Source organism: Drosophila pseudoobscura, chromosome 4 (assembly GCF_009870125.1).
Source record: "Drosophila pseudoobscura strain MV-25-SWS-2005 chromosome 4, UCI_Dpse_MV25, whole genome shotgun sequence".
Taxonomy (NCBI): Eukaryota; Metazoa; Arthropoda; class Insecta; order Diptera; family Drosophilidae; genus Drosophila; species Drosophila pseudoobscura.
This window is the reverse complement of record NC_046681.1, coordinates 6042827-6056067: the sequence shown is the minus strand read 5'-3', so window position 1 is coordinate 6056067 and position 13241 is coordinate 6042827. Positions and strand designations below refer to the sequence as shown.

The following is a 13241-nucleotide window of genomic DNA, read 5'->3' as shown; positions in this document are numbered from 1 at the left end:
TATATATATAATACAGTCGCATTAAGATAAATACTATACAGTATGTACTATCTAGTATCCTTTTTAATATTGCTTTTATTTTCCCCCAATTTGTATTGCTCCCAAAAGTATGCACTGCATTTTTGTTCATCGCTAAAGCTGGCGGAAATTAAGAAAATAATTAAATTTTGAAACTCGATACCAGGCGAACAGATCGTCAACGAATTGAAGGTGGTTGATATGATTGGAATCTTGAAAACTATGGGTTTTAGTTAGCCAGAATTATTCGATGGAATATCAAAATTGGGGAATATGTAAAATATAACTTTAATTCATCAGTATATTTTTGATATATTTTGAAAATGAGACAGTATATTTCTGAGGGCCTTATCGATAAGTCGAATATCCATTTTCGCTAAAACCTCTTTTTACGCCAAATCCAATAAAAGCGAGTATTTAAAATAAACCAGTGAATTAGAAAATAGGTTCATTAATTGGATACAATTATGTGGGCATGGCTAAATGTTCTATATAGCTAGTAATATCCGACGGAATATCAAAAACGAGGAATGTAAAATAGAACTTGAATTCGTCAGCATATTTACGGTATATTTTGAAAATGAGGCGGTATGTTTCGGTATATTTCCTTATCGATAAGTCCAATATCGATGCGCTCCCACCTTTAAATCTGTCATTATCGTTCCAATGAAACGCAAAAAGATACAGTTTTTCCTCCAAAAGTTCTCAGCATTTATATTGACGTAAAAATGGCTTTATAGTTTGTGCGCAAGCAACAACAACAAGCACCTAGGTGCCTCAACACAAGAACAACATGGAAACGTATAAAAAGCAAGCGTAAGTGCGCCAAAAAATCAAAGTCCCATCCATCCAACCATAACCCATTTCGCAATTTCCCGAAATCTGCACACACACTGCCGCACGGGTTTTGCACATTTATATTGTTGTTACTGCCGCTGTGTGTGTAGCTTGTATGGTTTCTTGTTTTCGCCTGAGACGTGGCAAAAAGCCCAATGGAATTGCATTGGGGCATGCAACACACACACACATGGAGTGGCCAAAAGATTGGCTGACGCAATCGCTGGCTGGAATTGAGTCACCGTCACCCCCGCGCGTTGCATCCTGCTGCAACACGTGCGTTTGAGGCGAGGGGTGAACAAGCCTCCAAAAATATGAGTCACATCTACAGTGGGAATTGGCTATACGAGATGAGGTTTCAAAGATAAGGAAGTTTTGTTATTTCCGCATTTTTGTATTCCTTTTTTGTTTACATTTTCCAGCTGTTAGAGGAGCTCTCGCCGTAAACAAGTTTTCTCTGTTGCAATTTCTCTCTATTGAAGGAATTCGTAACCTGTAATTGTTGCTGTTCAAGGAGCTTTCCCTCTGAACCAGTTTTCACGGTTGCATGAACTGAATCTCAAATTCTCTGCCAAACAAGTGCAGAAATGGCTTTCGCTAAAAAAATGCCTTCGCTCTAAGCACGCTTTCAGTAGCACTCCCTCTAGATAGCTTCTTAGGGCAGGCTTCCCGACCACTTACTCACCCTCCACATGTCCCCTAAACAACAAGATAAGGTATGATGTGCAATGTGAAGTTTAAGTTCAGGTTTGATTTTCACATTATTTCATGGAAATTGCGAAGATTTGGGGGACCAGACCGCAACTCAAGAGGGGGGGTCGACGCCTGCTTATCAGCGTGACTACGCATTCAGACGTCAGCGTCTGTTTGGAAAACTATTTATTTCGTCTGAAAGGGTTCTGAGGTGCTACAGCGTCTGGCGGTCTTATCACTCGTACAGTGCGGGTCATCATCATACCTTTAGTGCGAAATCAGGGATTTTGAGTTCTAAAAGGGTGTTTAATCAGTTTCGCGCGCACTGCACAGTGCAGGTCATACATTTAGTGCCAAATCATTAAATAAATTTACTAATTATTGAATCTATTGAATGTATATTATTGCAGCGCCACCATGGCATCCTCACAACAACAAGAATCACAGATACAACAACCATTCGCATTCTACGGACCGGATTTCATCTATTCAACATCTATTTGTATATCGAGTTTGACATCTGATTTTGACACTGAATATGGACACATCATCATTTCACCTGACAATGGAGAGTTTGGATCTACCGCGGGAGCTGTACTGGGATCACAAAATGGAGCCCCAGTCGCCAACATCGGCTGCGGAAGCCTCCGATCTGTTTGCGCTCACTGAGTCAGCAGACGGAGTGTGGCTCTATGATGACAACTTTGCAAATGGTCCGCTGCTCTTCTACCCTGCAATAATATCGGCTCCCTAATACTGTTTATGCATTTTTAGGCATTTCACTGATAGGAGATGAGGAGGGTCTGGCGCTGGATGAAGAAGCCTCATTGGATCTATTGGGCAACGAGGAGTTGATTGTGGAGTTTTTGGACCTGAAGGATGAAGGCAAGTCTTTAAAATGCAAAAAAGTTGCAAGGCAATCGATTAGAATTTCAGAGGATTGATAAGGCATCTAATGTCTTATCAAAGTTGATTGCTGATGAATGTCGAATATTTCTTAGCAATTTTAAGTACTTTTGTGAGGTTACTGCCAAAGATTATAATTTAATACCCACAGAGCTCTTGTATGTGTTTCGAATATTATAGTCCTTGATGTATAATGTACTAAGAAATCTCTATTGAATATTATTTTAAGTATCTATAATTATAATCGATTTTAGGTTAAGTTTAAGCCTATCCCTTCATAGATTCGTGTTTATTTATAGAATATATTGTTTTTTCTTCGAAGTTCAAGTTAAAGAAAGTCATAGATGTTTATATTCGGTAAAAAAATCGTATGATTTTGAAAGAAATTGTTTTTTCATGAATTGTAGATAATTTTCGTATTCAGTTTAAATAAGGAACTCTTGTTGCCGATTCTCCATAGACTTTAGATGTAGTTTCTTGAAAGAATACCTCTATTGAATAGAATTGAATTTTCTCGTATAAGTCACGTCCGTATGTGGAAGATTTCCGTATCTTAAATGGAAGAAATAATTTAAGCCAAACAAAGATCATTCTAATATTGAAAACAGTTGGATTGTTTTACCTTTAACTCAAGCAAACGGTTTTATTCCAGGTTGAAAAACCCTGGAATGTCTTTCATCGTAAAAAGCATTCAATTCGCCAACGAAAGAGCGTCTTGGATTACGGGGATTCTCCCATACTTTATTTATTTATTAAGACTCAAAATACTGATAGCCTCAATGCAAAGAAATTCGAGCTATTCAAGCTCCTCTTATCGGAGGAAGGAGTCTTTTCCGACTTTTATATGTTGAAACAACAAAATCCATCAGATACTTTTAGTACAGAAATATAATAGATATTCCCCATAGTTCAACTATTTATTGATATTTTGTTGTTATTTTCCCAAGCTTGACATTTAATGAAAGCTTCCTCGAATCTCGTCTTATCAACCCAAAAGCAATTATAAAACCATAAAATAATCGAAATTGAACAGAAACAGAAATCCATAATACATGTATAAAAATAGCAAAACAAAAACAAACAAAAAATCCAAACAAATTATAAATTCAGTTGAACTTTGAACGTCTGTCTGCAGAAATGGTAGACACAAGGCCCCCCAACAGGCACGGCACACATTTTGAATGCACAAATTTGAATATTTAATTTAGTTTTTAATGTAATATTATATAATACCTTTTCTCCTCTTGAATGCCATTGGCAGGGCACACACATAAACGGGGGCCCGCCAATCGCAATCTTCCCCCCGAATGGTATTAAGATTTCAAATATTTCTGAGGTGATATTTTTCTGTTCCAAGTGAAGTTGTGGAACCGGATCGGGTTTTCGCCCCAGTCAGCTTTTACTCTTATATGTGTATGTCTCGGTTTTTGTTGTTTTTACCATGATCGTAATTATTGTTTATAAACGTGGCCCACAAGCCCGGGCCAGGGCTCTGTAATGGCCACAACTGCAATGCGAGAGAGGCAATCAGCTTTTGTGTCGCTCGATCACGCATTGAGCGAGTGATCGCTTGAGCGCGCTCTCTCTTCCGTACACTCTTTGCGACGATCACTTTTCGCTCTTTTTCGATCCGATCTCTTTTGCTCTTAAAATGTATTTTGGAAGGAATCTACATTTATTTATAATCTATTTCCTACTAGCATACCATTCTGTTGGGCGTTTCGCTCTCTTTCGCTCAAACAACATCAAGCCATTCGAAAAATGTGCTGGATTGAAGGTTGAAACATTCTTCTGGCAAACCAGAAACACAACTTCTCGAGAGGTTCAAGGATTTATCAGCCTCCCCGATCAATGAACCAATTGACGCATATATGTACATACATTTTTTTGTTTGTAACATTTGCTTATGGAAATTTTGAGGGTTTTTCTCATTATAATAATGATATTTTTAAGCAGGAAACTTCTTTGTTTTAAGCAAAATTTACATTTAACTGGAGGACGTGCCCCCCATTTCGGGTAGGGTGTTCTTTATTTGGGGATTGGCCTGGTCGGAGCTCCTATAAATAACATTCTTAAGGAAGGGAGAGATATCATGTGCTAAAGAGAGGTCCGAACGTCATTGAACTTTGGACATATATCATTTACATCATGAAGCGAAACCTCTTTCCTCATGCTACACAAAATGCACTGTTCGTTTCCATCTACCTCCTCCAAGTTCAAACATATTATAAAACACTTTTTGCCATTGGCAACAGACACTCGTAGCGCACCTCTATCTGCTCTATCTGCCTTGCACTTGGGGGTTAAACAGAGTTCAATGCACGTCACACAACCACCACCTGAAGTGAGGTCTCAAATTGTAGGGCAAACAAATAGATTTGATTTCTTAAACGGTACAGCGGGGGCGACTGTGCGGAAGAGGGGTGACTGAATTTCGATCGTATATTATACTCGTAAATTATTGATAATGATGTGCAAAATAATATTTTACTTACTATACACGTACATACATACATATATAATGTAATATAATATAATATGCATTGCTGTACAGAGCCTCCAGTCGATGGACAGTGGTTGAAAGTGGATCTAAAGAGAAAATTATATTTAACAGATATTTCATTACGTTTCAGTTCAGCCTTTCTGTTCTTGGAATAAATATACATCATTATATAGCTTTCCATAGGTATCATTTAATGACAAATGAACATTTTAATAGTACTTTGAGAGAACAAACAGTTTTTAAGATCAATTAGAAATTGATTTAATTAATTTATGGTTACTTTGTCTGTAGTATCCGAGTAATTTGAATTATACATTGTAGTCATTTTACTAATGGAAACACACCCATTTTAATTAAGTGTCTGGAAAACTGGTTTATCGACTCGACCTAAAAAAGTTACTTTAGTTACTGTCCAGAGGTATTCGTAGAGGTCAAATGTAAATTGAATCTTGAAAACTTTAAGGTTTTGAGATATAAGATTTGAAGTTTAGACTTTTGTAAACAAGTTTATTCCAAGCTATGACCAATATCCTATAGAAGAAATGTTCCAGATTTTCAACTTAAACGACAGAACGAAGGATTTTATAACCTATAAAAATGGTCCTGATCTATTTAGCAGCCAGATTGCAGTGTCTTTAAATCTGTTAATTACACAACATCCTGATCAGAATGGAACTTGTCCGATTTTTCATATACATAAATATATGGATTTTAGGTAACAAGTTTATATATGTAAATCTTGTATAGAAAATTCCTTAAGCCTAAAATATTTTCTACTCGATATTTTGTCCCGAAAACTAATCTTTAATAGTTTTGACTCTCACATATCTCCAGATATAATGCTGATAGGTTGTGAACTTAACCATGCAGCTATTATCTGCCATTCTACCGCAAATGATCACGTTCTAACGCTTTTTGCTGCCAGAAAACGAATAAATGCATACCATTCACAGCCATAATACAAGATCTCCGCCAACTTTCACTTGTCTTTTGGGCTTCCAGCTGGCAGCAATTTCTGTGCACTCCCGCACCACTGTGTCCCACAGTCCATTGGCTCGCCTCGTATCATCATCGTATCGCCTCGGCTTCCACTGAGGCTTAAACTCTGGGGCTCGTGCTGTGAACAAGCGGTTGCCCCTGTGGTGGTGCTGTTGCCGCCGCTGATAGCATCTCGTGCTCAAAACAACAAGCCAGAGATTGATCTTATTGCAGGGCTCTGCTCTCTGTCTCCCCGCAGTCTGATTTCGCCCTCTCTTTGGGGTCTCTCTTTCTCGAACGTTCTCTCTCGTTCGCTCTCTCTGTGAAGTCTCGACTATGGCCAAAGCAAAACCTTGCACACTTTGCAAACGCCGTTCAGTTGAAAATCGTTACTCAGACGGCGTGCGTTCCGAATACGAAACTCTCGGCTTTTGGCTTTGGATTCAGATTCAGCCACGACCCCACCCACCCCCTGCCACCTAAAACCACAACAGAGAAACAACACACAAAGAAACTGCCTAAAGACAATAACAATAACAGCAACAACAACAACAACAGCGAATAAGCATAAAAATAACAACAAAAAGCACACGTCTTGGCGTTTCGAAAACGCGCAAAAGACAGACAGACGAGAAAACAATCTGAAAAATTGATTTAAATTGAATTCCATTTCGGGAATAAATCAGAGCAAATATCTGAGAGCACAGTGAATCGATTCGGTACCGCAAAAACGGCGCCAAACAAAACGAAACGTGTCCGCTTGAGGGGATCTTCGATCAGAGCCAACTATATGTAGCCTGATCTCCAGGATTGTATAGAACCCGAACCCGAAGAGTGACCCGAACCTCTGACCATTCGAGTGTGAGAATCAAGGACTTTGTGAGCATGATACCACACTGTGGATACCGCTACATGTGGAACCGTGAAATTGTGATCAATTCGCAAAAGTTGGTGAAGCGACGCTAAAAACGAGGATTCGATCCCACGAGAGTATCCAGCCACACACACATCTTGCGGCAGCAGTTGGATCCTAAGGGAAATCGAGACCAAAAGACCAGACGACACGACACGACACGACACGACAGATCCACAGACGATAGACATTCCTTATAGGAAAAAGCACTCAGTCTCCACTCGAGATACGTTTAATTTTTTTTTGCCACGTGTTTTTTGTGTGTTTTCAGTTCTTGATCTTTTTGTAAATTTGTTTTATATATTTTCTGTTTTCGTTATATTATTTACACTGGCCTAAGTGCTGCGACAACACTTTGGATTTGAACATTCAAAATTGACACTGTGATTTTTTCTACCCCCTTTTCTGTTGCAAATATTTAAATATACAAATAATAGATATTTACGAAATATCATTCTGATAAAAACAAAGCATTTCTCGTTAATATTAGAACTTAGGTTTCGTTTTCTAACGTGTTTGATATTTTAGTTTAGGTTTTCATCGATTTATTTTGAGTTTAGTTTAGGCTCTAAGACATCCCACATTTTTAGGCGTTTCTTGCGCTACTTTTTATCTACTCTTTTACTGCCTGATACTTTTGTACTGCACTGAAACTTGAGACACGCCACACAATACACCACCACCACCACCACACGCCCCACTTCCTCAACGATTCACTGCTGCCGCGAAGATGAGTACATATATATTTATGCAAGCCTATGGTTAGTATCTGATAGACTATCCCTGATGTGATATGATATGATATGTGTATGCCTCAAAGAATGTGCTATTCTATTTATTATTATAGGCATATTATCTATAAGCAAATACAAGGGACAACAGGCTCAAGAAAACACTTGCCATTCGACAATATTTGTCTTTCTCCATACTTCTTAAAACTGATAAAAATAGAGCGGGTTATGCTTTATAAAATGCGCTAAAATTAGAGGAGTATCATGTTGTAAGGGATCTCTCCGCACTATAGAGATGTTTGAACTTTTCCGATTACTCGTATAAAATTACCACTACAAGATGTTATAAGTTGTAGATCTTATGGAATGAAATCTTATATATTCATCACTGTCAGTAAAAGATCTTATGGGGTATGTACATAAGGAACATTTTTTATAAGCACCTTTCCATCCCACAAGGCTCTTCAAATACCACTTTAAATTCACCTCAGAACGATCTGCCATATTCATGCTCTTAGTTCCTGTTTTAATGCACATTCGTGAGACATCTTCCACTTGCCGACGGCATTTTTGCATATACTCGGATTCAGCCTCAGGTCTCATCATAAGTCTGACCCACTGCTGCACTTGCTCTTATCAAAAATTATTGTCACCCCACGTCTCGCATCACTATCTCTCTCTTGTGGAGGCGACGGAGACACATCGAAGAGATACGATTACGAAATGAAGATGAGCTGTAGAGTGTTTTCACATCTTTCTTCTCGATGATGGACTTACAGACTCCCCTTTGTCTCTGGTGTCAACTCCAAAGTCTGGAGCGGTTGCTCCAGCTACAGCTCCATCTCCATATCCAGGCTGCTGCTTCTCTTTGAGACGACTTTCCGGTCAAGCGGGTTTAACGCCAACAACTTGCTTCGTTTTGCACTTCATTTCATTGTTTTATTCTCTCTCTCGCTCTCTGCGGCGAACGCTTTCAGTTTAATATTTATAAAACCCATTTGCATATTATGACTGGACTTGGGGATTGGGGATTGAGGCTGGTGTACACTTGGGCTTTTTGTTTGGTTTTCGGGGCTCGACAAACATTCAAGACTCACATCCGAAACTAGACAAATCCTGCTTTTATTTTCGTAGAGATAACCCCAATCAGAACCTTTATGAACTTGCGAATAACCTTGACCTACTAAGCGAATTTAGGATTTGGGAAAGTATGAAAATCGTCACGGAAGCGACTTCAGACTTAAAGGTGTTCCATTTTCACTCTTGGGGAATGCTAAGTTTCTCTGGGAATTTTAGCATTATTTTTCCCCCCAATATTGTTTTCCCCAAGAGGCTTATTTGTTATTTGTGTAGACAAAAGGCATTTTTGTGCGTCAAGGTTGTACGTTTGCTAATCACGTTCCCATTAAATATTAATATTTATTCGTATATAATTTATTATATATATTCTTTTCGTAACGATTGTCGGGGAAAACTGGCATTGTAGTTGTCTCTCTGCCTCCCGCTGTCGTTGTTCTACTTGATATTCCGCAAATGGCAACATTGTAGTCGGGACCTAATCGCTCTATAAGTAAGTATAAGTAAGCTATCTATTAAATGCGAGCTGTGAACAAATGGCGTAGCAATCAGAACAATGGAAAATAATGTAGAGGCAGAAGATGTAGAAACTATTCTTGGGCACACTATTATCATGGATCGTTGTAGGAGAGTAATGTTGCGGGGAAATGTCGGAGAACTCATGTGTGTGCCTCGATAAAAACGTTTTTCATTGGTCTCTTCCTTAGGTAAGATTATGAAGCATACTTTTGGGTAGCTTATTTATAAGAACTAAGTTCTAGAAACTCGATTTGATAGTTCTCTTATCGTCAAAGATCATTTAAATAATAGCCATAGAAATAATTACTTATCTAGTAAATTTATTGCTTTTAATCAACTTTTTTTGCATACCACACCGAGCAGTGGCCGAGGCCGAGATCGTGTTGAAAATCTCGTTAATTAATTGAGAAAGCAAGGCGTTATAAGTCGACAAGCAATTATGATACTGTTTTCCAATTCTCATAAACAACTATTTATGGACATTTGAACCATTAACCATATGGAAGGAAGCACTTAGTATCCACGTGTTTCGGTCCAACAATGGGTGTTTTTGTATTTCCCATGTTTTCCATATATAAAATCGTATAATAGAAATGAAAATTCAAATCAGCCAAGGCGTGGCCACACAATCGAGAGTTCGAGAGTCTCTGCTCTGGCTCTGTCTCTGGCTCTGGCATTGTAAATTAAAACGAGATTTTTATGTAAATGCATTCTTAATGCAGTTGCAGTTTTTGCTCTGGTTTTCAGGTATTCAAGCGCAGCTGTTAACCCGACGGGGGGAGATAGCTCTATAGGTAGATAGATAGATCGGTTGTGGATCGATGATAGGGGAAACGTGTTATGCTAATGCCTGGTCTAGGGAGAGGTGAATGGCGCCCAAGGTGTCTGTCTGTCGGTCAATTTGTCAAAACAGGTGTTGCCCTGAAGTTTCTCGAAGGTCTATCTCTATTCGCTGGAAAACTCTTACTCTCACTTGGAATTTCCGCCGTCATCAGACAATGAAAAACGATGTCGTCGAACTAGGTTCAATATTTGACGTCTCCCTGTCGTATCTTTCCTTCATCTCAAGTTGGAATCAATAAAAACAATCAAACGCATAGAGAAGGAAAATATGCCACAATCAATATGTAAATGTTGACTAGAGTTCGCTCCGAACGACACGAGCGAACGCATGTGGCGTCCTTCACTTCAATGGAAATAAGTTTCATCAATTGGGTATGGAAAAATATTATAGAAAAACAACAATTCTTTAAAAGGGGAAATAAGGCGTAGTTGTTGTTCTTTAAGTGCAGTGCAGGGCGGAGGAGGAGATAGATGGAAAGGAAGTTTCTTGATTAATGAACGATTCGTTAAGATTTAACTAGACTTCTTCTCTAGTGTTCCTTAAGATGCAGTAGTCTTTTAGAACATATTTCATTACCTTATACTAAGGGGAAAACCCGCTGCGCCAACCCCCGACTCACTCGCTTCGATCTACCGCGCCCAAAAGTGTTTTATATAATAAATACGTATCATTGACTGTACTATTAAGAGGCACGGATCCCAAAGCAACCGAGTGGCGCTGCTGTATTACGCTCATCACGTTTGGCTACACGTTGCACAGATTATAGGTCTTTACAAAAAATCAACAAAAGTTAAACAAGAGCGGAATAATGTGTAGAATACAAAAAATCTACGACTATCTCTAAGAATCTTCTGTGCAATAAGAACAAATTAAGTTGTTACTGAAACCTGATGAATATTGATATGAATAATATAGTATATAACAAGACTAAACCAATTTGCAGGAGAATATACTAAATTAAGACTTCAAACCATTAGAATTCCAAACAAGTTATCAAAGGGAGACACGGATTCAATTAAATGGAAATTGTACTACCATAAATTGGTACTTAATCTCATAGAAAAACAACAATATTCTAATCTGTTTCTTCAATTCTTTTTTATAGAATGCCTCCTGGACCAAAAGGCCCATCTGAACTGCATTGATTATGAGACAAACACCTACATCCCAAATGTAGTCGATGCAGTCGGACAGCCGATAATACCCACAACCAAAGCACACTTTGCTGCTGCTATAGCTTCGCCTGTGGCTGCTGATGAGGAGTACCAGCCCGTGGATCCCTCATCGATCCTGCAGTTGACGCCACCGCAATCGCCGCCACAGTCGCCGCCTCAGTTCGATGGATACAAACAACAACCCGAACTGTCGCCAGCACCGGTACTCGTCAAGGTCGAGCAGAAGGTAAGTTGAAAAATAGATTCACGCTTCAGGAGAGTCTTACTAAAGTTTGCCCCTTTTTATAGCCATACTATGCCACTGATGCTATTCCGGCCGTTGCACCGGCCACGCCGTTCAGCTTCAACGCTGGACACTGGGTGGCGGGCAGCGAGATTGCCCGGGAGAACCAGTTGATCGATGACATTGTCAACATGAGAGCGCAGGAGCTGGAGCTGCCCCCCAACTGGCAGCAGCTGAACGATGACTGCGAATCTCAGGCCTCGTCTTCGATGGGTTGCAGCAGTAGCAGCAGCAGCAGCAGCAGCAGAGTGAGCGGCAGCATTGCCGATGTGGATGATGACTGGCTGCCAGAGCAGACAAGCAGCAGCAGCTCATCCCCTGCTTACACCTCCATGGAGAACACCTCGATGGCTGCTCCCAAGAAACGCACTCGCACCTACGGACGCGGCGTGGAGGATCGCAAGATCAGGAAGAAAGAGCAGAACAAGAATGCCGCCACACGCTATCGCCAGAAGAAGAAGATCGAAATGGAGAGCGTGCTGGGCGAAGAGCACGAGCTGACCCAAGAGAACGAGGGTCTGCGTCGCACCCTGAGGGAGCGTCGCAGCGAGATGCGCTACTTGCGGCAGTTGATCCGCGAATTCTACCAGGAGCGCAAACGTTAGGCATAGCGGCATCCCTCCCATCTAAGTTTTAAATGTCCTTTGCAAAGTTATCGTTATAAAATGTTACACAAAACCAAGCATCCTCATTACCAGAACGAAACACCACAAAACAAACAACTTTCTATGTACAACCAGCAATCATCCAATGTCCAAGCCCCACGCCCGATAGTAGTAGGAGTACCAGCAGTCTGTCTTGGCCCGCACCTTTTGGCACTCATGACGAGTCCCCGTGGACTCCGAAACCCCTCCTGCCAGTGCGGCCGCCAACGACAAAACAAGATCCCCCAGCAGCACAGGCCAATGTGTCACCTTCCAGTGGCACCAAGAATTTGCACCGAAAAAAATGCACCCCAAATGAAAACCTTTTTGTGTAGTCTCCTAAGAAAGTATATGCCAACCCCCTGTGCTGTGGCTGCTGTGCATGTACTCGTTTGATTAGTTTTCCTTTCGTTTTTCTTGGACATTTTCTTGACAAATGTAACAGATATCTTTCTTATTTTTTTTAACAAATAAATACCTGTATGCAGAATATTATACAATATATATATCAGCAATAAATCAAAAGGGTTTTCAAAAGAAAAAAAAAACAAAACCATTATCAATGTTTTTGGGAGTATTTTACGAGTCCTTACAAAGAAGGAAAATAATGGAATGGAATTCTAGCAGAATTTTAATTATACCCGATACTCAAAATGAGTATTGGGGTATATTAGATTTGTGGTGAAAGTGGATGTGTGTAACGTCCAGAAGGAATCGTTTCCGACCCCATAAAGTATATATATTCTTGATCCGTCCGTCTGTCCGTCCCCTTCAGCGCCTAGTGCTCAAAGACCATAAGAGCTAGAGCAACGATGTTTTGGATCCAGACTTCTGTGATATGTCACTGCTACAAAAATATTTCAAAACTTCGCCCTGCCCACTTCCGCCCCCACAAAGGACGAAAATCTGGGGAAACCACAAATCTCAGAGACTATTAAGGCTAGAGTAACCAAATTTGGTATCCGCACTAATGTTAGATATCACTACAAAACGTATATCTCAAAATTTCGCCCCGCCCACTTCTGCCCCCACAAAGGACGAAAATTTGTGGCATCCACAATTTTAAAGATACGAGAAAACCAAAAATCGCAGAATCGTAGAGAATGACCATATCTTTTAG

The 13241-nt window shown here is 39.9% G+C and overlaps 1 protein-coding gene across 2 annotated transcripts; it reads left to right on the top strand.

The window, feature by feature from the left end:
• The first annotated feature begins 641 nt into the window (after positions 1-641).
• crc (bZIP transcription factor crc) lies at positions 642-12625 on the top strand. 2 transcript variants are annotated; one of them, XM_015181222.2, is made up of 5 exons: positions 642-834; positions 1959-2261; positions 2323-2433; positions 11125-11420; positions 11483-12625. In XM_015181222.2, exons 2-5 carry the CDS (start codon positions 2087-2089, stop codon positions 12080-12082), a joined length of 1182 nt encoding a protein of 393 aa, XP_015036708.1. In that variant the 5' UTR covers positions 642-834; positions 1959-2086; the 3' UTR covers positions 12083-12625. The 2 variants fall into 2 exon arrangements, with proteins under 2 accessions (XP_015036708.1, XP_002133130.1); XM_002133094.3 differs by lacking the exons at positions 642-834; positions 1959-2261; positions 2323-2433 and adding an exon at positions 7357-7609.
• The last annotated feature ends 616 nt before the right edge of the window (positions 12626-13241 follow it).